The 26,693-nt window shown below is 26.8% G+C and overlaps 1 protein-coding gene across 5 annotated transcripts in view; it reads right to left on the bottom strand.

Annotated features, from left to right (window-relative positions):
- Positions 1 to 26,429, bottom strand: part of LOC112599152 (guanylate cyclase 32E-like) — a 75,413-nt gene extending 48,984 nt beyond the window's left edge. The window contains exons 1-3 of one of the 5 annotated variants that reach the window (XM_025345927.1): positions 25,423 to 26,429; positions 11,572 to 11,801; positions 9,259 to 9,428 (exon numbers count right to left, since the gene is read on the bottom strand). In XM_025345927.1, coding sequence (XP_025201712.1) covers positions 9,259 to 9,428; positions 11,572 to 11,764 — 363 coding nt within the window. In that variant the 5' untranslated portion in view covers positions 11,765 to 11,801; positions 25,423 to 26,429. Of the gene's footprint in view, positions 1 to 9,254; positions 9,429 to 11,571; positions 11,802 to 16,462; positions 16,704 to 18,854; positions 18,939 to 25,422 lie in introns of those variants that run through there. The other 4 variants (XM_025345929.1, XM_025345928.1, XM_025345930.1 and 1 more) reach the window with 4 other exon arrangements.
- Between the last annotated feature and the right edge of the window lie 264 nt (positions 26,430 to 26,693).

Raw genomic sequence — 26,693 nt, 5'->3', positions numbered from 1 at the left:
TTCGACATAGATTTGAAATTTAAAAAAATCTTTTTAATTGAAAATACGAAAAGACTGAAATTATTTGTGCGCGGACTGTTTGAAAATTATTATTCCAACGCTATACACACGTCGCATAATATATACGAAATGTAACATATATGAACTAACGTGTATATTTCAGCGCCGGAAAACTAGCTAATAACTTTATAGGTACTAATAAAAATAAATGAATTGTCTACGGTTGTTGTTCTTGTTTCCATACGCACACGCCACACACGCACACCCATCACAAAAGCATATCACGTCCGTCTGTTTTTTTTTTTTTCACAAACGGATTCAGCTACATTGCCGATTTCTATAATGTCTGGGCTAATGATTATTTATTAGTCATGTAAACTGTTCCCTCGGGCGACACATATTTACTGAATCTCGTTAGCTGAACGGTTTAATTTGTAGAATGACAGTTGAATACATTATATGAAACCCATTTAACTACATTCGTTTCACGTAGTTATAGGTTTATATTATATTTACCTACTTCACGGATATCACGTTATCGTGAACACGCTACTGTTACAGATTAATATAATAACCATCATCGTTCGAATCTTTGTTTTTATTTATTTATATAAATTTATACTATATGTCGTCGCTTTGCGCAGCGATCGGAAATATTACCAATAGAGCATATATTTTTTTTTTTTTTTGCACCGTTAAACTTATACCTATACCAATAAACCAAAAGCCATTTTATTTCGATCAAGAAAAATGTTTTCTGGTTCTAATCATTTTCGAGTAGGTTTTCCGGTACATTTCATTCTGTCGGTCGATGAAAACCACTGAAGAAAATCTGTTATTTCGACGAAGTTGCCAAAAAAAAAAAAAAATAATAATAATAAATAAATAAAATAAAAATCATATTAGTTCTTGTACTTTCGGATAAGGTAAGTATCGAAATAAATATAACTCATCGCATCAATGAATACGAAACGACCATAATTGATCACATAGATCGGAATAACTAAATTATAGAATTAAAAGAATACTTTTGATTCCGATAAAAATTTTACATATTATTACTCACTATTACTCACATGAATATTCATTGGTTAAAAACATGGTATATCCTTAGAAATAAAATTACTTATACACATAAATTGTATGCGCTTAAAGGTATTTATTTTATGTAAACAAATTAAAGTATTTTCGGATCGGTACAACCTGCATGTAGCAACGGATTCAACTATTATCACAAACAAAGTCTAAGCGTTACAATAAACATTCGATATAACAAATAATTACAATAATAATAAATGATTTATACATGTCTCGCTAAACTTATTCGTATCGCGAACTGTTTTACATGCCTTCCGTTCGTTAAATGAAACAACCTGTGGATTCAATTTACTTCTATTTTGTATTTGATGTATTTTTTTCTTTTTATAGTGTTATAACTAAAGCTCATAGTATACCAGTACACCGTGTTTACATGCATGCAGGTGTAGCAAAAATAACAAGGAAGTATGCAATTAATCTTGTAATAACTTATGATGTACCTATTATAACTGTGTAAAATAAATATTTGTAAATTTGTAATTATTTCTTCTACTGCCGATATTTATTTATTGAAAATCGTAATATTTATACACGACACCAAAAAAATTATCATTAGATTTATTACGTATTTGATAACGTTTGTTCGTTCTTCTCGTTACATTCCATATATTGTAAAATCAATAATAATAAGTTCATAGTATACGCGGCTAAACATTATATCGTATGAACTATTTAATATACAGATAGCGTACCATTTCCCCGGAATTATACGTATTCAGCCCTGGCTATTGTAATTATTTATTCATTTTTATGAAATCGGCCAATTTACATCGAAACCGGAACGTTTAATGTTTGTTCGTAGTTGGCGAGAAATCGTGCGAATAGTCGAGCAAGGTAAATACGATAGATTAACCGCTCCGATAAACAGTATCCGCGCGTCCGTTTGCGGTGTACCCACACGACCATTTCAGCCTCGGAAGATACACGATGATATACCCCAGTAGATAATAGTATATATTATATATATATACATATACTGCAGTTGTAAATATTTTTCCAATTCAATAAAACATGCGATGGGTTATTGGCCGATAAAATCAATGTACACCCAAATTTAGCAACACTCCCTTATTTATATACTCCTCGTAACAGTGTATTAGATTTATTGGTCTTTGAACTGCACATCCTCTAAATTATCTACGTACTTTGTACACACATATGTATTTATTTACAGAATATAGACTCGTGCAGATAAATCGCACAACATTCGTATTTGCGATGCGAGTGTTTCAATAATATCAAGAGATATCTTGTAATCTCCAAATTTCTTAACATTGGTGAATTTAAGGGAATGACTAAAGAGACAGTAACCGCCCCTTCCCTTGAGACTAAGCTAGTTATTTTCCTATGGCTATTATTATGATATATATATATATTAACAATAATCGTAAAATATCGCCATCGAAGAATATAGTAATTTATGAATAATTAAGTAATTGGGTTTCAAGCTAGTTTTGGACTATTTGTTCGAACGACTGATAAGCGTCGATGAGCGATTTATCGTAATATTATTATTATTTATTACACATTATGTTTAAATATATAACATTATAATTTATGATAAGTTTCGACATCGGCTATTATCTATTATTGTGGCAATGAACACTGATATCTTCAGTTTTATAGTTTTACTGAGTTATACACAATTATATACTTTATTTCCATGTACCGTATATGGGTGGTCGATTAAATTGTTCGGTATTTTGTCAATTTTCGATTGTTAACGACGCATGCTCCAACAACCATCATAATGAGCAATACTGATGAAGATTTTGAAAAAACAACTTTAAAATACAACTAGTAAAATATTTGAACCTCAATTAACTTCTCCCCTTTTGAAGAGTAATAAGACCCATTCCTGTTTCGTAAAAATCGTGATTTGATTAAATATATATAAGCTATATTATTTAAGATCTCATCATTTGTTCAACTTGCCCTAGGGCTTCATTTTTTTTTTCACGCCGTAAATTAATTATATTTAATATATAATAGAAAATATACAATTGAAAATTAATAATAAATATGGAGAACTAAGAGAATATTTATTGCTCGTGCAAACAGCGTGACGCATATATTGCTCGAAGAATACAAATTACTTGGGATGAATAAACCCAATTGTTTGGCAAATAATTTTGTATTATTGTTTATCACATCTATTATATTATACCGATACCAGCAGGTTGGTTTAGTCATCGATTAAAGTTATTACCGACCTCGTATCATTGTTGTATCGAACGTTTATGTAGTGTTGTTTTCTTATATATTTAAAATTGTTGTGACTATATTATTTTTTTTTCTAAAATCAACATCAATTGTGTCGTGATTATTTATTTTATTTTTTTCACAAGTCCCGTTGTTGAATGTAAATATATAAAAACCACAAATAACTCTTCTTAGAACGATACACGTAGACTATTAAAATAATATGTTTTATTCATTAATCATTAGGGTGGGTCAGTATTAATATGAGTTATGACTTATGACTTGAACTTTTGAACACACTATCATAATATTATGAAACATAACATCTTAATGAATATAACTTTCATTGAAAAAAATATAAAAGATTTATGTGGTAATATATTTTCCACTCCAAATTATAGGTAAAATATTGTTTGCTAAAGTACATACAAAAAACGCTTTAATTAGTTCTTAACCCAATCATTTTTTACTAAAAAGTATAGGAAATTTACTACAATTCTAAAAAGTAAATATTTAATTTTACAAGATAAATAACAATAATGCAAACAATTATTGCATAAATCAATAACCTATGATTTAAATAATAATAATAATATAATTCCTAATATGGAATTATATTAAACGCACAGTAAATATGTAAATATTTTAAAAAAAATTTGATTTACTGTGTTTTATTCCTTTAACTTAAATGAATACAGCTTGAACTGAATTTATTTGGTTATTTTACTTAATATAGTGGTATTTATTTCAAAATTAATAAAATATAATACAAAATAATAAACCAAAGTTATTTTATTTTTATAACATATATCTGGTAAAAAAAAAAAATAGTGTTCAAATTAATCAAAATATATAAGTACATTTATAAATATACAATTTCGTATGAACAAAATGTATTCAAAACATTGAAATAAAACAATATATTGTTTCTGATAAATCAATAGATGGCTTTAAAATAAGTTTTATGGCCCATGCAAATGTAATAAATGTGTATTCACAATACTAACGTAGAGTATCTACGCATTTCTTGAGAATAAAAAAATTTAAAAGAAGCTATTTTTTAACGAAAAATTGTATTCCTTACTATCTACACGGTCGTATGCAAATTTATATTATTACGATAATTATAGTATTTGGACATTTAGTGTAGACTATAGGATAATAAAGATGAAAAACGTAAAATATTTCACAAATCTAAACAAAATAGTATATTTATTTTTACATTTATTGCAAAAACGTATTTTATTAACAGTATAATCAGTATATACGTAGGTATCTACTATACCATAATATAAGTTGCATAAAGCTAGATGTGTATTTTTTGTTATTTTTCAAAATGTTGCCAACCACCAACTGTATTACATAGATATCTGTTGGCTGAGCACATAAATGGAACGAATGAAGCGTGGGAAAATAATACAGGGGTTCGAAGTTTTTGCCAAAAAAATACTAAGTAAATGTGTAAATTAATAGTCAAGAATCTTCGAAAAAAAATTCGAGAACAATATATTATATAATTTTTAGACTCAAACCCATATACAACAAAAAAACCCGTATTTATAAATATAAATTGGTAGTTAGAAGTAACGCTAGTTACAAGCGTAATATATCTTGTAGATCACTTTTTACTACCCTTGACCTTTTTAAATTAGTAATTATTGCATCTCTCTATTAAATAAAAAAAAGTACCATCATTTTTATTTTAGTAAATATAAAAGAAAAAACAGCAAAAAAAAAAAATTTGTACAGATATTTTAAAAATAAAAAAAGGGTAGGCGAGCTGTGCGAGCGGGAAGCAAAGTCTTCTAATCAAAAATAATAAAATTGTCAACATTATTTATATTAAATTCAAAACTGAATATGAAAATGAAATCAAGAAATGTATTAAATGTGAGAATTTTAAGCAATAAACATTTAAATTAATGTACTTTAATCACCGCCTTCCCTACCGCAACTCTTAATCGAGCATTGACGTCCCTGGTCAGAATATGTGCATTTGAATCTAATAATATTTTTTCATAATACCTGCCCATCACTCACAATACTCATTATGGAGTAAATAATATAACAAAACATTTGATATTTATTTATCCCCTCCCCGGAATATAATTTAATAATATGATACTACTGACAGTGAATAGCACCTTCGAATTATAACGATATTTATCTATATCGTACATTTGCAATGATACATCTATAATACGTCATATACATTATACCTAAAAGATAGTGGCGTATAATATGGTTTTCAATAAACACTCTTATATACATATAAATATATAATGTATTGTGTAAGTTTATCAATATTGTTATTTGTTATAGTGTCGTTTTAAGTTATGACGTTGTTTATACCGATTGAAGTACTGCATATCGACAATGAGGTACAGAATGAATGAAGCTCTCGATGATGATAGGGCAACGGGACAACTGTGTTTGCATCATTAACAAACGCCAAAAAAAAAAAAAATAAAAAAAATGTAATAATAAAAATCCTCAACCAAGTTCGAGTGCGTCGTGTATCACGTTAAAAATAGACTTAACCAGTGCGTTATTCCATTGACCACAGACAACGCACTCTGTAATACTCGCTCACGAATAAACAATACATTATTATATTATTTTTTTATTAAAATATCGTATTATTATATGTACTCCAAATTTTTATGTCTGTTGGTTTTTTTTCAACTACTTTCCATTACGCGGACAAAATATTATGCTCGTTAACTTTGATGATCAAAGTACCAACCGTTCCAATTAGACACACGCCAAACACCGCGAAAGTCATAAATTACAACGGTTTTCAACGTTGTCGTTTTAATATTTAATTATATTATTATTATTATTATTATTATTATTATTATTACTATTATTAATATCCCTCATAATTTGGTCATTGGAACGCGCGACTAGGATGTACAAAGCAGTTTTGTATTTTTTAACAACTATTGTACAATAATGACGTCGTTTACCTTCCTTCTTATGTTATAAGTATCTTTAGTTTTTATCGTAAAACTTGCTTATTTGGATTTAACAAGTTGTAAGACGAGTCATTGTAGTGGCACAACAAACCGGTAGTGACGAAATTTAATTCTAAACGGATACCTTAAAAAATAAACTAATTATTTTTAGAAAAAGATCATTTACGTAAATATTCATTGTTTTAGAACAAATGGTTTTAAAAAAAAAATTTTCAAAAATATACTCCTTATTTAAAGATATAGCCGATACAAGTGTATCTGTGTACAGATCGTATCGTTAATTTCAAATGTAACAAAGCAAGCTTGCAAGTTTCAACAATAAATGATAACAATTAAATGTATACATCGATTATTGAGTAATAATTGGTTCCATAGGAATCGACCAAAAGTATAACCTTATATTATAAAAAAAAAACATTTGTGATTATGTTACTTCGTGCAGTTTCATATTTTAAAATCATAAACACAAAAAATAAATGATCCGTTCAGATGATTCTAAATGAAATAGACGATTAAAAAAAACATGAAAACACACAAATGTGAAAAATAATACAAAATAATATATTTCGAAAAAAACATATTTCATTAAAAGACCATGGGTAACTAATTTACTTTTATAAAACATATTATTATAAGAATAATAAACAGTTTAAAATATAAAAATTTATGCAATATCATAACGAAATATAATATAATCAAATACAGTATTATCAAAAGTGACAAAATAAAATACGTTTTTGATTAATTATTTAAACTCGAAAGTAAAACTTGTTAAAATAAAAAATAAAATTACCATCATCATTATGTTTGTAATATTTCTAATAATATAGCATGTATATTAAATAGTAGTCTATTTTTAACAAATTTATCATAAAAAGTATCCGGCTTTACACCGGTTTCAAAAAAAAAGCCAATAAATAAAATTTGTTTAAATTATAAAGTAAATTTACAACTTTCAATGTGTTAAAACTTGTAGCCTATTAGTAGTGATTTTTTCACAAAGCTGGTGATTTTACTCGTCAGAAAGTTGTGATTGTTCATCCAAAATACCGTGTAAAACTCCATTAGCTTATTGCAATACAATATTTAGAATTTATCGAGCAGATATGGAACACACAATTAAATGAGCCACGTCGTATCAGATATCGAATTTTAGTAACCGATACTTCTATGCACTCTATGTATTTAATATATATATATATATTGTTTATGTTAGATTCTATTAAAAGTTTACTCGCAAACCCATTTACTGCACTTTAATCTTCATACAGAACCAAATTGTTTTACAGTTAAACGAAACGAGAAACTAGGACAGACAATTGTAATCGAAATTATAGTTATACATACAAAAATGTGATACATTGATAGTTAAACATTTTACATTATTCGTTAATGTGGACATATTATTTAGTCAATAGAGTGAATTTTTCAATAAAAAAAAAAATAGCTATTTACATTTTAGGTACGTTTTACGATCAAGTTAATGAAAAACTATTATTGCTTTAGCCGTTAAGAATAATACTAAAGCTTAAAATATATACGCCAGTCATTATAGCGTACAAACTTAGATTATGCGTATCTTAAACGCGATTAACAGTTTAAATTTGAAGAATAAAAAGTTATGCGTATATTATTCATATAGATACATTTTGGCATAATGTTCATTTACTTTCCAAGGTTTTCCCGAAAACTTTGGATCGTAATTTCCAGAAATTATGGACATTTCAAAAAATATTAAAACTGACTGTTACAAAAACTTAAAATTTTAACTCGCATTGATATTTCATTGCACACTGTAAATTAATCGCTGTATCAAAAACTTTCCAGACAATTTAATTTTCTGCCATAAATTTTAAATAAAAAATTATTTAATCATGCCCAAAAAATAATAATACTTAAGTGTGAATATAAATATTTAAAACACGTGTTACTTTTAATTCTTTGTGAAACTTGTGTGTGTGTGTGAAATTCGTTGAACGAAGATCTTAGGTTCATTATTTAGTCATAAACATCCTATATGATTTTAATTAAACATTCAACGTATTGATAGTTTTCATGTAATGAGCAAAAGAATGAGCATTACAATTATTTACAAAAATATTGTTCGAGTATTGGATAAAAACAAATTATTTCCCCTCAATAACAGACGACGAAAGTTTAATTTCAAACTCACCAACAGATGTATATGAAATAATTTGTGTGAATATAATCCTACAACATAATATAGAAAACCCCTCTCTGAATTAATTCACGAAAATCGGTCATAAAACGTGTTTATAGGCAATATTTCTTCGATACGAACATACGAAAGATTCGTGTCAATTGCAGTAATTGCTTTATAAACCAGTATATTTATACAAATATATCATAAATTAAGTATTTAGCACAAATAATATGCTTAGTACTCAAAATAAGAAAAAATTTAATTTACAGATTAAATACACTAGCTTATGTTAACTATTATCAATTTTAAAATATAATCGTACTATTTTTTTCAGAAATAATGAAAGTGAAGAAAAATGTTATACATTTGAAAAATTGGTAGGAAAAAAATGAAAAATACACTAATATGCATTATTAAATTACAATAATTTTTAAAGTTTATCATGAACTAAAAAAAAAAAATTTATAAACTTTATTTGAATAACGTTTTATAATATACTAGACCTATGTTCTTGAATCTAGAGCGAACATTTTAATTTTAAATATTTTTATGCTTAAAAAAATTAAGAGTATGAATCAAAAATACATGATAATAAAAGAATTATCTGGAATAATAATTCACTAAACCACATAATTTTTTACTTTAAAAAATATTGCACCGCTCATTCATTTATTGCAATTTTAAATAAATGCCCCCTCCTCCACTGCTATTAAATATCTCATCTAATGGAAATAGTAATTTATACATAGTATTACTCATCACTAGACTAATACAATCTGAACATTTAAAAATAATAATATTTTTATACTGACTAACATATGAAATCATCGGCAGGTTAAAGGCAGCGGCCATTCTTGCTTCATGCAAACACGTCTCTTGTGGTCCTATGAAAGCTGAGATATTTTTCTTCCACAATTCCGCGGTCTCGAGTATACTAGTCGATTCTTCTCCATACGTTTCGGCTACCAGAAAACTCAACGAATGACCTGTTACATATACATAAAAAAATAAAATAAAACAAAAATGACGATAAAAATATACAAAAATATGAAACGAACCGAATGATTAGGTATTTTTATAAACCCTCTGTATAATCAAAATGTCAGGAGAAATCTGTATTATTTTTTCAATGGGTAAACGAAATAATATACTATATACGTGTCACGAGCATTTATTATATGCAAGTTTTTGTATTTTTTTTTTCAATAAAAAAGTCGTTTGAATCACGCAATATTTATGTTTTCGAATACATATAGATATTAACATGTATTCATAAAACCGCCTTTATGTACAATATCCAGGAAATAAAATAAAAAAAATCAAGTATGATTTTTGTGACTTGCATACAATTTATACTGGATCTAATAGATCTCATAGAATAAATAAAATCAACAGAATTCAAACTTTTTTTTTAAATTTCCTTGTACTTACAAACTAAACACATAACCAATTCTAAATTTAATATGTTGTATTTATTTTAAACATGATATAAAAGAACGCACTCGTTATTAATTCATTAAATTACTAGATAAATTAAATGTGAGAATCATATTATAATAATAACGTCATAAGTTTATTATTTCAGTAATCACTCCATATTTTCTAATTTAAAATTATAGTGTGCAAAATTATTACTATACTTTAAAATAACAAAACTATATTTCATAATAAACTAATAACTCTAACCTTTGATATTTTTCAAACAAAAAACGAAATTATTTATTAATATATAAACACATATTATAATATAAATGCAATTTAAACTTGCTGGTTCGATTTTATGAAGCGATACATAGCTTTTTCCAAAATAAGTTTACTAAAAACTTTGTTTATCTTCAACCGAAAAAGTTTTAGAAATGTTTTTAGATAGATAAAACAAGAAAAACTTACTGCATAAAAATATTAATTTTATATTCTTGTAATAAACTGATTTAACGTTAATAGTTATAAAATATTATTCATAATATATTAATATACCTTCCTTGCCGATAATAAAATGCAAAAATATTTCATGACAATTTTTTTCTATCAAATCAATTCAGTAACTAAAAACGAAAAAGTACATGATAAATAATTATTATATTATTTATTTTATTATTTCTTGATCGTTTAAATAATATTTTCAATTAAAAATTATTAAACAATTTATATTCTTTAGAACTTTAATCAATCAAAATATTAGTATGCTCTTTTGAAAATAAATAGGTAACTAGTGAAATTTAGCTGACGGAATTAATTAAAATATCTTAATTTTATTTGTACTTAAAGCCATGAAAAATTGAAGGTAAATAATGTTATAATGAATTATATGTATATCCAATTAAGATTATAACACGCGTTTTATATTTATTCAATTAATTAATTTCCAAATTAAAAGTTGACATTTATTTAAAAATATTATATTTTATACTATGCAAGTTCTTGAATTTGTAGATTTTATACAAAACGCGTATTGTATTATAGTACCTACAGTTATTTCGGATTTTATACCTCATTTATTTTCAATCAAACGAGTGGTATTTAGAAACAGCAGAATTACTTTCATTTTAAACAAAAAAAAACTTTAAATTACAAGATAAAAACGAAATGCTAATTTTCTTCGGATTCATTCCAGATGTGCGTCACTCGTTAAAAAAAAAAAAAAAAACTACATAAAACTGACTGACAGACATATACTAGTTTAGTTTAAAACGCAATGTGACATTTAAAATTAACTATATATCTTTAATCTATAACTACCTACACTTAATTTATATTAACGACAAAGGTTTTGCATAAAGAGTTATCCTCGGATATAAAAACAAAAAATATAATTTAAAGGAAAAGCAATTTTCTACAAATTCTATGAATTATTAATAAGTACACTAACGACTCACGATAGAAACGGTGTTCGATGATTGATATTCGTGTGCAATTTGTGGAGTACGTTACAAGAAACTAGCGGAAATTGAAGAATTAGCAAGCGAAATGGATTTCTATTCGTTAAATTACATCACATTTCAAATTATTCTTTAAACATACTGTATAATAATTATCAACGGGATGATTTTCTGGGTTAATCTATTAATGCTTTTTGCTCAATCATTGGTCATTACTCATTAAATAATATTTTATATTGATATCATATACCTTTGTCCTTAAATAATCCCGCGTTTATCTCCTCGACGGCCAACGATATCGCGCCACTGATTGTGCGACCGGGTTTCGAGTAACCAATGTCGCCTGGTCGTCTCCTCGAGCCCGTCAAATAGCCGAGAACGAATTCATCCGTCCGTCCGTTCGCGGCCAACTGCAACAACGCCAACACGGTCGGCCAAAACATGACCCGTTGACTACGACGTATTCAGCCACCGACAAACCTGCAATTTGGCAAATATTCGTCCCTTGTCATTAGTAACACATTTTAGCAGGTGTCCAACATCATAATAATGCTATTATTTCATGAAAATTAAGTTAAATCGACCTATAAAAAAAAAAAAACGGTTTCAACCATATTTTGTTGTAAAAACAATTTAAACACTTTTGAAATTTATGAATGTTTTAAAAATAAGTGAAGACAGACAACGATAATCATAATTACAGCAATCATTTAACTTTTAATATTCTAAAGTACCCATTTTATATTGTTATTTATTGTATTTTAAATCAAATTTCTAGCGAAATTAGCATATATATTTCTAGGTAGGTGATACGTACTCACATAAAAAATAGCCAAGAGCCGAGACAATTATGTTTAGTATACGCAACGAATGCAACGCGTTTCATACTGCTGAAATATTTTCGCATGCCCAGTTATATAAATTATTATTGAACAAAATTAAAGAAGAACTGAAAGCCTTTAGTCCTTAACCCATAGTGTCAGACATCCGTGGGGACGCATCAAAACATAAAATACTTGTATGGTGCTTATAATATTATATTATAAACGATGATATTGGTTGCAGATAAAAAATAAAAATTCCCACGCAACCAATGATTTTAAAATAAGCATAGTTTCTTTAGCGCCCATGGTTTTTGTATCATACAAAGAATGTGGCGTTCGTCTTTTAAATATTTCCTTTTACGGAATATCACAATATGTTTCCCCACTAATATAACACAAAGGAGATCGAAACTAGTTTCAAGCTGCATTAAAAAACTGTCGTTTCTATTTAATTTATTGAACAGTTTGTTTTTGTCAATGCGAGTGGTTAATATAAGAATCCCGAATTATCTGAAATGTAGGATATTATTTATAGAAGAAATCGATTAGTTTTAAATTTATTTAAATGAAGATTGAGCTTACATAAAATTGATATTAATTTAGTATTCTGCTGTTTATTCTTCTTCATAAATATATTTTACCGGTAGACTTATATTTAAATTATCTTACTAGCTATATAATATACGTTATATATTATGTTACTCGTGAATCAAATAGTTGATAGAAAAAAACCATTACTTTTAAAATTATAATATTGTACTAATTGGTTATATAGAGGTAGGTAATGACATTTATGTTCTCTTTAAACTATTGATTAAACAAACATAATGGATACTTAATTTAAGTATAATTAATCACCCATATAATACTTACAACAATTAGTGTCAAATGATTAAAATAAAACGCTTAATGAATATATTAATTTTAAGTACTCCATAATCGATAATTTTCTTGTTAAAAAATATATCATACTTTACAATAGCTCATTGTATTCACTTACTATAACGTATGCAAGTGTTTATATATATTATATTAATTTATTTATAAAATCCGTAAAAGAAGAAAAGTAGCATAAATCTTGACTCAAATTTACACCATTAATTTTCAATTAAATTTAGGTTGTTTTTATGTAATGATCATTTAATATTATAATTTTATTAAAGCTACAGTTAATATTTTGAATTAAGCAATTAAGCAAGAAAACTATTATTCAAATTTGTTAATGGAACAATTTTTTTTAATGATCTAATGGACATTAAGATAATACAGTTAAATCTGCATATAATCAAATTATTCAAATGAATCAGTTAATATAACTTTAATTATTGACAATATAATATGTTAATTCTTTAGAACTAATTATTCAAATCAAACGGTATAAATAACGTTTTGTACATCTAGAATTCTGTAAAACTTGCAGATATCTATTGTATTATATTTTTATACCTTAAAATATAATAAGTATAGTAACACGATAAAGTTGTTTTTCTTGTAAGATAAAAATTAAAAATGATTTAACGTTTTACTACCCATGCTTAAAAACGTCAAAACATTTGTCACTATTTTCATTTATTTATCATGGCAGCTTTTTTATTTAAAATAAAACAAAATATGAAAAACACGGTCTTCTTAGACTTATTTTCTGCAGAAGTATCAACGGCAATGGTTCATATTATAGTATTTTAGAGCCATCACGAACAACACCCATTTAAGCTGCTAAAACTATTATCACAGTCAGAAAACTCCTTGCATGGAAAAACAGTCACACGTAGTTAATAGACAATTTAGTTATACACATATAAAACACACGCTAATACCTACCTACATATAATTTCCGACAAATCCTAGTCGTTAATCAAGTCGGTTACTTTTGTACCTCTACCGCCTAGCTATGTCCTACGTCCGAAAAATCATATAATTCCTTGCAATTCGTGTGCAAGTCTAAACTACTATTAACTGACTATACCTATAGGGTTATCTTTGTATTAGGTGTACATACTTCGTATTATATACCCACAAGCCACAAGGAAAAAACGTTCACGTGCCGGTGTACCGGTGGATTAATAAGCCACGAAATGTCCGTGACGTGAAACGTGGAGTAGTGAAAAGATTAGATGAAGGAGGTTGAACACGAATCCCAACGACCACGTCTCCTCACACTATTTATTGTATAATATTATTAATATATATATATATATATATATAGAGAGAGAGAGAGAGGCATGATATAATGTGCAGATAACGGTGGGGTAGTTTCTACTCGTACAACAGGAGCTGCAGAGGAATTTAATATCTATTCTGCAGCATACTCGATTTATTATTGGCTTTACTTCTATATACATATGCATACGGTGTATACCCGCGGGGTAAACACATATGTCAAAAACTCAAATAAAAAAAGAAAAATATATAACAAGTGGTAAATGCTAATATTCGTGTACAGTCGATACAAACGTGATTTTTTTCCGAAGGTAATCTCCGGAACGTCAAACAGGGTATTTTTCCGATTTAGTGTCTCGAATGATTTTTATTCCTGTATTGACAGTAAGACAGTAATAGTATAAGAGGTTTATAGTTTTATTTAACATATGATGCCAATTATTAAGATTTACCACAATAAAATTTAACACGCATTAAGGAATAGCAAAATTTAATTTATAAAACAATATTAACTACGATATATTTTGATAAAAATATTTAAATATTAAATAATTATATACTTTAATCCTTAAATCTATAAAATACCAAACTTCAATTACTTAAATAAAACCCTTTGAATTACAATCATACATACTAAACTTTTGTTTCATTACATACGTGGAAAATAGTTTTAGCAGTCAAAAAATCTTTAAAATGTTAATATTTGTTTTAAAAAAAAATTATTAAAAACCGTTTTAACAATCATTTGTATAGATTTTATATTTCTTATTTAAGAACATTTGCTAATCTGAAATGAAAAATTAACCCTCCTAAATATAAATTAACCTTCCCTCTTTCCAAAATAACTGTACTTAATATAAATATGAATACTAACCTATGATATTGTTTATAAAGTATATTACATATACATATTTATATAGTTTAATTTAAATACAATACCCATTCACACGTTGAAATATATCCAAGCCAATTCATTCAAATTTGTTTAATACACAAAGCATATTTTGTTCATGTAAATAAGAAAGCTATTATGCAAAAATAAAGCCCATGCTTTTCAACCCTTACAAATAAGTTTATCAAGTGCCGCTTATATAAGAGGCATATTTTTAAATCGAATAAAACAAATAGCTAATATGCTAATAGAGATTTGTTTTAGTGATCTCAAATGAAGATTTTACTTGGTTACATAAAGAATAATTATATAGTATCTATATTATTATAATAAATTGTGTTAATTTAATTAAAACAAAAAAAAAAAAAAAAACGTTTACTGTATAATATCAAATATCAATATTGTATAATATTATTTGCATTCTATAGCCAAAATACAAATATTAGAAATTAGTTAATAACTTTAAAACAAAATAATCAATCAATGTCGGAAGAGTTAAATAAAAAAACACACTCATTAATTTTACATTGTACCCTATCTAATATAATTTATTGTAAGCCCATAAATTCATAACACACAATTAATCTATATAGTCAGAAAAAATAAAAGAACATACTTATTATTATTATTATTATTATTATTATTATTATTATTATTATTATTATTTATTAATAAATTTTGATCTATAGTGAAATATGTACACATAAAAAAATAGAATAAGATGTGTAATATTATTTTTCTTTTAAGAATACAAAAAAAAATAGTTCTAACGTTAAACAATACTAATCAAACACAATGCTTATTAGTGTTCGCGTGAAATACGAAAAATTAAAAAACTTCATAAAATAAATTATGTATTAAAGTTAAACCGACCGTGTAGAAATACTATTAATAACAACAGTGGAGAATAATTTAAAAGCGTCAACGGTGTACACTTCCCTAAAAAAAGTATGCATCACGAGGTAAAAATAATAATTATACCTACCGATGTATTAGCCAAAACAATATTATGTCTCATGTACAGAAATAACATAATTATAATAATTATATTAAAATAGTAAATGGATTCCCTTCAAACCTGTCACTTCATCACAAGTTTATGACTTAAAATATTTCATCATTATATGAATACGATACAATGCAATAATAAAACGATCGATAACCTTTAATTGTAAATAATACACACGACGCAAAATCTATTTTCTAATTGAATACCTATGAATGATTATTATTATTACGTATAATATTAATAAGAAAAGTCTTACTGAATACTTATAACGTTACGCTCATTAACGCTAATCAGCTACTATCATGCCATATTCACAAAACAAATGTTGATTTATTTCTCAAAAATATCTGTTTTATGCCAGAAAACCGTCTTCTTGAATGGTCCACAGAAATATTGTTTAAACTTATCCGACACTTGTCTTACCAAAAAAAAAAAAAATTATTTGAAAAAAATAAAATATAGACATTTATTTAAAAACACGTACAGCACATGTTTGGGAACAATACGCACAGTGATTGATATCAAATGAATAATACTGATAAGTGATGGAGCTGCGTGCAATACATTTGGTAAGAGGAGCCATAAGTTTCTTAATATTTTGATCTATCATAGATGTGGTGATTAAACAACTTAAATCATTAACATGCAAATTTCCGACTAATCAGTCATAAACTCCGCATCAACACTCAATTCTACTTACTGAAATTCGGATGAACTTTGTAAATTTATACAGAGTAATTCATCTAACAGTCTCAACTTTTTTTTTTAATTCAATAATACAATTCTGATTAAAATCTTATTTTTGGAAATTTTAAGTATACTTAAAGATTATTTGTACGACTTAAGGAATGTCTTGTGAAGATACAAACTACTACTTTTCAAATATAAACCTTTTTATTATTTAGTGGATAATTTTTCTAAAAATTTTAATATATCAAAATTTAAATTTAAACAAAATTTTTTGAGTTATATGATATTTGTATACTAAAGATAATAAGTCCATGATAGAGAGTTTGAAAGATATAATGGAGCTATGGTGATTTGAAAATTTTATTTATTAATATTAACACGTTAATATTTAATAATTTGTAAACATTGATCCTTCTTATGAACATTTTAATAACTGAGAAACTACTTATATGAATTTTTAAATTAAAAGTTAGTCTCCAAAGTTCCAAAATAAGGTCTTTAAATGTGTTTAAAAATTCCAAAAATCAGTATTTAAATAAATTTATTATACATAAGAAAAAATGGGGATGAGTATACTTGGTTAAACACCCTGTATAAACTGTATACATTGTTATCAATACTACAAATAGTTTAATAACCGACGATAAATTCATATTACATTATTATATGTCATATTATAAAAACGTAAGCGTGTGAGTTACTTTGAAAAGACATTTTTTTTTATCATCTTTATGTTTTTTAACTCTCTCTCTCACTCTTTCTCTTTCTACCTCGATCTCTGTATCTCTACATAGTTATGAAATAACGCACTCTAAACGGCTGTTGCTTTTTTTTTCGTTTCAAGAAACTTATATTATCGTACTATGATAACGGCGGTGCTGGCGTCATTCTTATCGCGCGTCCGCGAACAACATTGGCGATTGACCTAAAAAAAACTTGCACACCGAAACCCGCATTGGAGATGTTGTGCAGGTGAATAATAAATTATACGTAATACATATTGTACTATTATATTAATATATATATATATACATGTAATATACACATATTATATATTAGAAGCATGTTATCGACATGTACGTTGACCTAAAATACGTTTACCTATACCTATGCGCGGGAAAATTCTCATTCATTTTTCTAATTATTTTTGCGATAGCCATAATATTATGCTATTAAAACAAGATATTAACATGTTCAATAGGGGATACCCGCACGGCGAATAATAATAATAATGATTATGTTGATATCCTCAAGTTACGCAGTCACTCAACTACATGTATTTATACATATCTCCGCGGGCCAACCATAATATATAATATAGTATTATAGTGTAAAATATAATATGTAAGTGGGTGATTTTTTAACCACTATATTACAGTCGTTGTCACGGCAATTTATTTTTTTTACATGATTTTTAAGTTATTATAACAATAGTTTATGTTTTTTTTTTTTTTTGTCAATGTAAAAATTTAAAAGTACCTACCTATAACGGCAAAAAAAAAAATGTTTTCGAAAATGTAAATTTACCGAGAAACTGGCTGCATTGTGATAAGACAATCACATTGTGGCTTATAATATGATTAAATGTATGCGAAATCATAAAATATACATTTATGTTTTCGCAAAACGACATCGTCGACAACACGCGTACAAGACATAATATGCACACAGACAATATGATAATAAAATAATTTATAATATCGAATAACGGCGGCCATTGCCTAATCACATTAACCGTACATGTACAATACACTTATATTATAATAATATAATATAATACAAAAACACGTATTTTAAATGGTGCGATATCTGCACCGATGCGATTGGAAAATTAAAACGCGCAAATACGACCGATGTATGGCGGCAGCATATATTATTATTATTAAAATACGTATAATAGTCCCACGCGCTTTTTTTTTTAACATAATATATATATTTATACACACAATAATACGCACCAGCAAGAGAATAAATGCGCGCGTGAAAATAAAAATATCACTGAAAATCCGGTGAACTTTCACATCGACGACGATTGTCGGGGCAGTGAGACTTGTATATCGTATACTATATAGAGACGCTGCAGCGGCGCACAAACACGCACGTCTGTATTATCTATCGTTTATTGCGCAATTATCGCAAAAAGAGTGGGTTTTCACAGAAACCATCCTGTACCGTATAATAGTAATAATATTATAACAAAATATCAAAATATAAAAAAAATGACGAAACAGCTCGGCCTGCAGTTATAACAATATAATATCATACATGACATAATATATTTATTTATTATATTAAGTGCCGAAAGTCGGCGCGAGTTTCGGACAAGTTTCGATAACGGCAATAAACACGCGCGTCGGTTTTCGCGGTTTATTCATCGATAAAATTATAAACTAATTTTTTTTTTCTTTTATTGTTTTGTTTTGTTTAACCGTTTCGAAATCGAATTTAATACAATGCACAATGTACTCGTACGTGTAGCCCGGACGACGACGATATTATACCTACCTACCTACCCATAGTGCATTGGTTATAGAAAGCCTCGGCACAATGAAGAAAATGCGTGTAACAATATATAATCGCATAAAAGAAGTTTTTTCTTACACCAATACAATATTTACCTGTTTGCGTTTTAGTAAACGAACAGTTATAACTTGTAAGTACGCACTTCTGTTCGGTAAGAAATCTTGTGTACCTAAAGATATCGTGATGATAAATGTAATTGTTTCATGGAATTTAATAGTTTTTTTTTATGTTGCACAAAATAAATATAAAATATTTTTACAATATAAATTGCTTGATATTTTTTATACATTCAAAACTATTTCTTGTCACCAGACTTTTGGGTAGTATACGATACACTTATTTTGATTATACACAATAAAACTGATGAAAAACTATAAAATGTATTTTTCCATTTATAATATTTTCAAATTTTCTATTTAGTTTTATTAAATTTTCAATGGAATTATACTTCAGTTATAAAAACGTATAAGACATCATAACATTGTTCCAATAAAACTCAACTATACGAAATACTTAAACTAGACTAATATAATAATAAACAATAATAATATTTATAAATATAGCAGGCATATTTTTATGTATCTTGTAATTAATGGATCTTTTAAAATAACTTGGTTGAAAATAATTATGTACGTGATAATAATATGTATACCAAAATAAAATAAGAAATAAAAAACAAATAAAAAAGCAACAATGGAGAAAATTTTAATCAAATTGTTGTCACACAAAATCGTGTTTTAATTGACTCGCATTGTATTAATATTAACGATAGATGAAAATGTATATAAAAGTAGCCGTTTACTTTTATTTGCACAAACTGACTAATATAAATCTGCTTTGCGCAATTATATGCGGTTGTAAAATCGAATACTAGTATAAAAATTTGATTTGAACAAATTTATTAAGTGAGTTCCATCACTGACTGATAACAAAATTGTGGTTAATATCAACGAAAATAGACATTACAAGTAAAACGTAAAACGATTATATGGTATTGTGAAAGTATTCCATATAAGTAATTTGGCAAATAAAAATAAATGTGTAAACCCACAATACTATTATTTTACATTAATATATTATCATATAAATTACCTATGAAAAAACTTTGTTTATTAGTTTAAATGTTAATTATTTTATTTTAAGCCAAAATGTTACAATGTATTAAATAGATAATATTGTGTAATAATTTTAATTAAACTATTTGGTCAATACCCAATGGATAGTTATCAAAATATATATCGATACGTTTTCTAACTATTTAATACATTAAATAATTATTGCTTGGCCTGCATTTTATATGAAATAATTATACATTTGAATGTAGTTAAAGTAGAAACACTATATCTGATTTAATTAGTTGATGTTAAATCAGCTATGTCGTGTAACAAATACGGTACTTACTCATCAGTCATCACTCATCACTACAGTCTACAAACGACGGGATGCGACTACTAGCAGTTGTTTATTTAACTCTGTACTTAAATTTTTAAATTTTATCTATTTTAGTTAATTCCATAAATATATAAAATCGGATTAACTTTTAATGCCTCAATAGAAATCTAGTTAAAAAAATCAGAAGTCTCTATGTTATGTCTAAGACTAGGAAAACTGATATAGATGAACGAATCGATTAAAAATTATAGCTAAATAAACAAATTCAAAATTCGCAAAAAAATGTAAGTTATTATAAATTTAAATATATATATTACTTTTACATTTTAGTGAACTAAATTTTACAAATCTAAATAAACATGGATGCAAATCATACATTTTTGAATAAATAAAATATATAATGTTATCAATATAAATGAATAAAATAACTTGCACACCTTTGTAGACTTAAATTTAGAAGAGATTAAAACGCTAACTTCAATCGAAAAAATAAATGTAATAAATTGTTATACTTAAGAAATTACGCTTCTTACGTTTTAAAAGTTATAAAAAATATTAAAATATTTTCTACAGCCAGAACGCGTTATTTTAAATACATAAAACGTAGTATCAGTATTCAAGAGTCCAACATCATAATATGTTTTATTATAGCTAAATAAAATTATTAAAAATAACGAATATTCAGAATTAATATATCAAGCGTTTAGTAGCTTTTTAATTTTATTTTTAGTTTTCATTTTTTTTTTTTTTTTTTATGATTTTCTTAAAACGTATTTTTATTCCGTCCAAGTAATAAATAAGGACCATGTTCTTTTTTTTTTAAATTTTAATCAGACAAGCCACTAATTTTAGAAAATTACATGCTAGAACGAGCAATGGAATAAATAACAGATCCGCATTTATGTAGTTCAGTATAGTGTTATTACAAATAACAAAATAGTATTGAAATTATTTAAAATAAAGACTTCCCATATTATACAACAAAAAATAAAATCAAAATATTCATATTCATACTAATGCTATAACATCAAATCGAATTGTTCATTTTAATGAAACATTTATTTTGAATTTAACAAAATCTAAACCACGTCGACATAAAATAATAAAAAAATGTATTAAATTTACCCAAATTATCAGAAAATAAATAAAAACAGAATATAACTATAACATTTAATGAAAATATTTAGTAAATAAAACACAATTCTACATTGTTAAAAAAGATAACACAAAAAACAAGTTTAAACATTAGTTTCGTTATTTTTGGTATTTTTTATATAATATAATTATTGTTTAAACTCTGTTAACCAAATACATACAGCAACTTATAAATTCGATAGACATTTACTAAAAATATGAAGTATTAATTTAAGATTTGTATGCATTTTTCGTAGATTTTTAATAAATTTCTTGAAAAAATACTTAACTAGTGAGATTTGTTAAATAATATTATATTTATTAATTCTTTTTTTAGAATAATTGTAAAAGTAGTTTAATACATTGAGTTTTAAATTATTTTCTTAACTTAATTAAAGAATATAGTTCTAATAAAAAATATTTAAAACTAACCTATGATTTAATGCGTAATTAGAAATAATTAACATAAATAATCTTGAAAAAAACATTTTTTTTTTTTTTTTTTTTTTTTTAAAAATAAATTGTATTTAGTTAATTTGTATATTGAAATAACAAATCAGTACTGATTTTATACAACTGATATTTATATAAATATACAATTAGGTTATAAGTACTAATGAAGTCATTATTAAATGTTCGCATAACTGTTGTTTCCTCTCTAAAAAGTAAAAATGCTACGAACTATTAAGAAATAATTAAGTATTATTATACAATTATATCAAAATCAAAATTAGTATTAACTTTTGCGTAAAAAAATTATTGTTATAATAGGATTTAAAGTTAGAAAATTTCTATAAATAATACTAAATGTATTTAACAAAACCTAACCCTTTTTAACACCTATTTACACAAAGTTGACAGTTGTATTTAGTAAGAGTTTTATCACATTAAGAAAATAAACATTATAAAATTTTTAAATTTTAAATAACAGTAAAATATATTTGGCAGTGATATCTATTTATATTGGGTCAAGGCAACGTAGTCTGGAGTTGGGACTTCAGACTTATGAATAATAATAATATTATTAATGTATATACTATATTATATTACATTTTACAACTACAAATGCTATACACACTTTGACTATTCAGAATAATATAGAACATTTTAAATTGCTCGTATTTATACCAAGTCTATTATATAGTTGTAAACGAATTTTGGGATACACAATTTCAAATACATTAATTAAATAAGTTAATCAAGACTCTGCATTAATTTAAACAACCACAAAATAATGACTTCAAAAATAAAATTTCGTTAATACGTATTGTGAGTGTCACTTTTTATATGTATCAAATATGAGACTAATTTTCCAAAAATGCGTTTTTTATTTTATAAATTATCTCAATGTAATGTAATATATTATTATATTATTAATCAACATTATTTAATAATTTTTAAATATAAAATATGCAATTTATTTTCAGTTTATTTTCATATACTAAACGATGCTGCATAAATAATAAATAAGTACTCTTATATTTTCGATTATATAAATTTATAATAAGACAATAAGACACGCCCACCTAAGTTTGATTTTAAGCTTTTGTAAGTGTTAACTATTTATAAACTATATTATACTGTATAAATTAGCTCCCTTTTTAAAATAATTTAAATAGCGGCTTAACATTTTAAAAATATTATTAAGCAGTTAAAATTTTTTTTTCCCCCCCGATAAAGTATCTCCAAAGGGAGATCTCTTCACTCCATCATAAAAATAACTATTTAATATGTATATATTTTATCAATTAAGCCTATTGTTAATTTTTTTGTAACAAATCGCTAAATAAAGAATTATGTTAAAAAGATAAAAACATTTTTTAATACTCTTATTGAATAATTATCTACGTAATATTAGAGTTAATAAAAATTACTATTATTTTCAAAATAGATGTATATATGATATGTACTCAAAAGATGGATAGATTAAAAAAATCAATAATTAAAAGATAGTTTAAAGTTATTTTTAAAATAATAATCAGAATAGCATAGAAAAATTCAATAAATGATAGCTTAAAAAAAAATATATAAGAAACATTTAAAAGAATGAAAAATACTAACACATATCACTACACATCACTACACAGTATTAAAATATCGTATTATCTATAAGCATTATCTTTCATCAAAGCGGTTTGGTACACATTTTTTTTTTTTTTTTTATCGGCATTTATAATGACTCGGTTGGAGCTATCGTCAGGATTTTTTCGTTCCATAAAATTTTATATCCCATCGTATTTTCTTGATACTCCACTAGTATCTAAACGCATATAAAAAATAATAACACGGCGTGATGTCGATTTTACAGTATCGTCCGTGTTGGTCGTCTGTAAATAGTGTTAACACGCGTTGTTTCACTTACGTAACCATAGAACACATAACAACAAAACCCGGGGAAAACATTCTGCTGTATAGCAGATGTCGAATGTATCTCATCATTAAATAGATCACTGTAATGTATGTATTAAATTTGAATTCAATGATAAATCATAGTATACGAAAAACGATTCTATGCAGATACCGTCTGTCAGCTTTTATTTTATAATTTACTTATACTGCTATGATTATTTTATACTCATATTGATAAAACGTATATTGAATTTATTTTTGCCGTAAATAATGCATATTTTCAATATTATATTATAATTCAATAGTCAATGCAAACTAGAACCGACTAAAAACCGTTTACAGAATAAAATGATTGAAAAAGCTTAAAATCGGTATAAATATTTTTTAAATTGTATTTATAAATGAAAAATAATAATATATACGTAATAGTGGTATATTTCAAGACTCCACTCCTTACAATAAGTATTTTATTAATTTTTTTTTTTTTTTTTTGGTTTAAATATCTAATTTCGTCAAAATTAAGTACTAATTGCTATATTTAATTTTTACTAGAAACCACCTTCAATGTTGAAGACTGACATATTTTTATTTTTCTTGCAAAAAGATAACAACAGGTACACAATTAAATTTAACACATATTATTAAAACACTGCATATCGTTTTCGTGAACCATCAACGCGTTCATATTTTTTCACTTAACATTTAAAATAAAATCAATTTTCTCTCTGTGTTTATGTGTAACAAAATTTTCTATTATATTATATACCTACCTAAGTATACACTCATGTATGTATGACATTATTTTTTATATCCGTAGAATACGATTTGAACAGTTTATTATTGGATTTACTATATTTAGGTACCTACGTCATATAATAGTGCAGATGTGGATTACGATCATCATATGAAATCGGTGAGGAGTATATATAAACGGATAAAGGATATTTTTTGTAACATACAAGTAGGTACTACAGTACATATGTGCTTATATTATATCTACGATATCATAGACAATAATATCAACAGTGTTAGTTATGTGGAGGGGTGGTGGTGTTTGTAAATGTATATATACTTGTATAATACTATGCATATGATATGCTGTTTAAATGTTTTTTGTTTTTTTTTTACCTGCTCCGAACAAATGTAGATCTCTGCCGGTAGGTTCCGGTGGTTGCGTCGGTGGCGGCTGTTGTCATTTCGTGGGAATATCATACATCCGACGAGGTAATTTAAAAACTGTTATTATTTTTCTGTTCGTTCAAAATTTTACACTCGGTAATGTCGTCGGTAATAAAACGGAAAACGGTAAAACTAAAACGAATAACAACAACAATAATATAATATTATAATACGATGGATCTCTCACATATGCTCCCCCCCTCCCCTCGCACACGAAACGCCGCGAAATCGAAAACCGTGACGAAACACAAAACAAAATCTATAAAGCTTAATAGATATCACGAACGATAAAATATGACGATGGCATAGAGTGCGAATATTCAACGACGATTTACGATGTGATGGTCGCGTGTCCGTCGGGCATCGGGAAATAATATATAATATTTTTTATGAGCGCGCGCAACCGGCGACCAGTCGCGTGCAACTGTGCGGCTGCCGCGGGACTATACGGAGTGGACCGCGAGTGACACGCTGTAGTGAGCTGCCGCCGCTAACGACGACTACGACTACGACGACGACGACGACGACGACGACGACGGTTAACACAACTCGGTCGGCGAATTCAAGCGCGGTGAAAGTGCGTCGCGAAAGAGAAAAAAAATACGATCCGTCCGTCACCACTTATTATTACTATTATTATTATTATTATTATTATTATTACACTGTTGGCACGCGCGACCGAATCGAGATTTATTATTGTTGTTCTATTGCACGTGTTTAAATATTGTCGTTATTTTAACAAATTAAATCGATAGTGCATCATACCTATCCTATGACTTTGTAATTATATCGCGCATTGCATTAGAATTCATGATGAGTAATATACGTGTGAATATGTGCACATATTTCCTTTGGAAAGAATCGGACTGCAGCTCGTCGTCTGGTGTGAAGGAAGCGCAGAAGCCGAACTGCAGTGGTGGTGTAGCTACTGTATAGTTGCACCGACAGCCGCGACGAAAAGACTCGCCACCACGTATCTAAAAGAAAACCGCGGGAAACACTACACGCAGGGAGGAGCTTTCGGCGGCGGCGACGCCGATCCGCCCTGTCCGCCCGACTTTAAGTGCATTCGGCGTTTTTGTTGGCGCTAAATAGCCCCGCGGGGGGGTCCATAATATATATATTATACGATGTCCCTCGTTCATATATATATATATATATAATATAATACATGTATTAATACCACTGTTACCAGAGACTGCACTTAAACCGTTTTCTCG

The sequence above is a fragment of the Melanaphis sacchari genome, unplaced genomic scaffold, assembly GCF_002803265.2.
Source record: "Melanaphis sacchari strain LSU unplaced genomic scaffold, SCAv2.0 Contig4_pilon_pilon, whole genome shotgun sequence".
Taxonomy (NCBI): domain Eukaryota; kingdom Metazoa; phylum Arthropoda; class Insecta; order Hemiptera; family Aphididae; genus Melanaphis; species Melanaphis sacchari.
The sequence above is the reverse complement of the archived record's forward strand: the minus strand, read 5'-3'. Positions and strand labels throughout refer to the sequence as shown.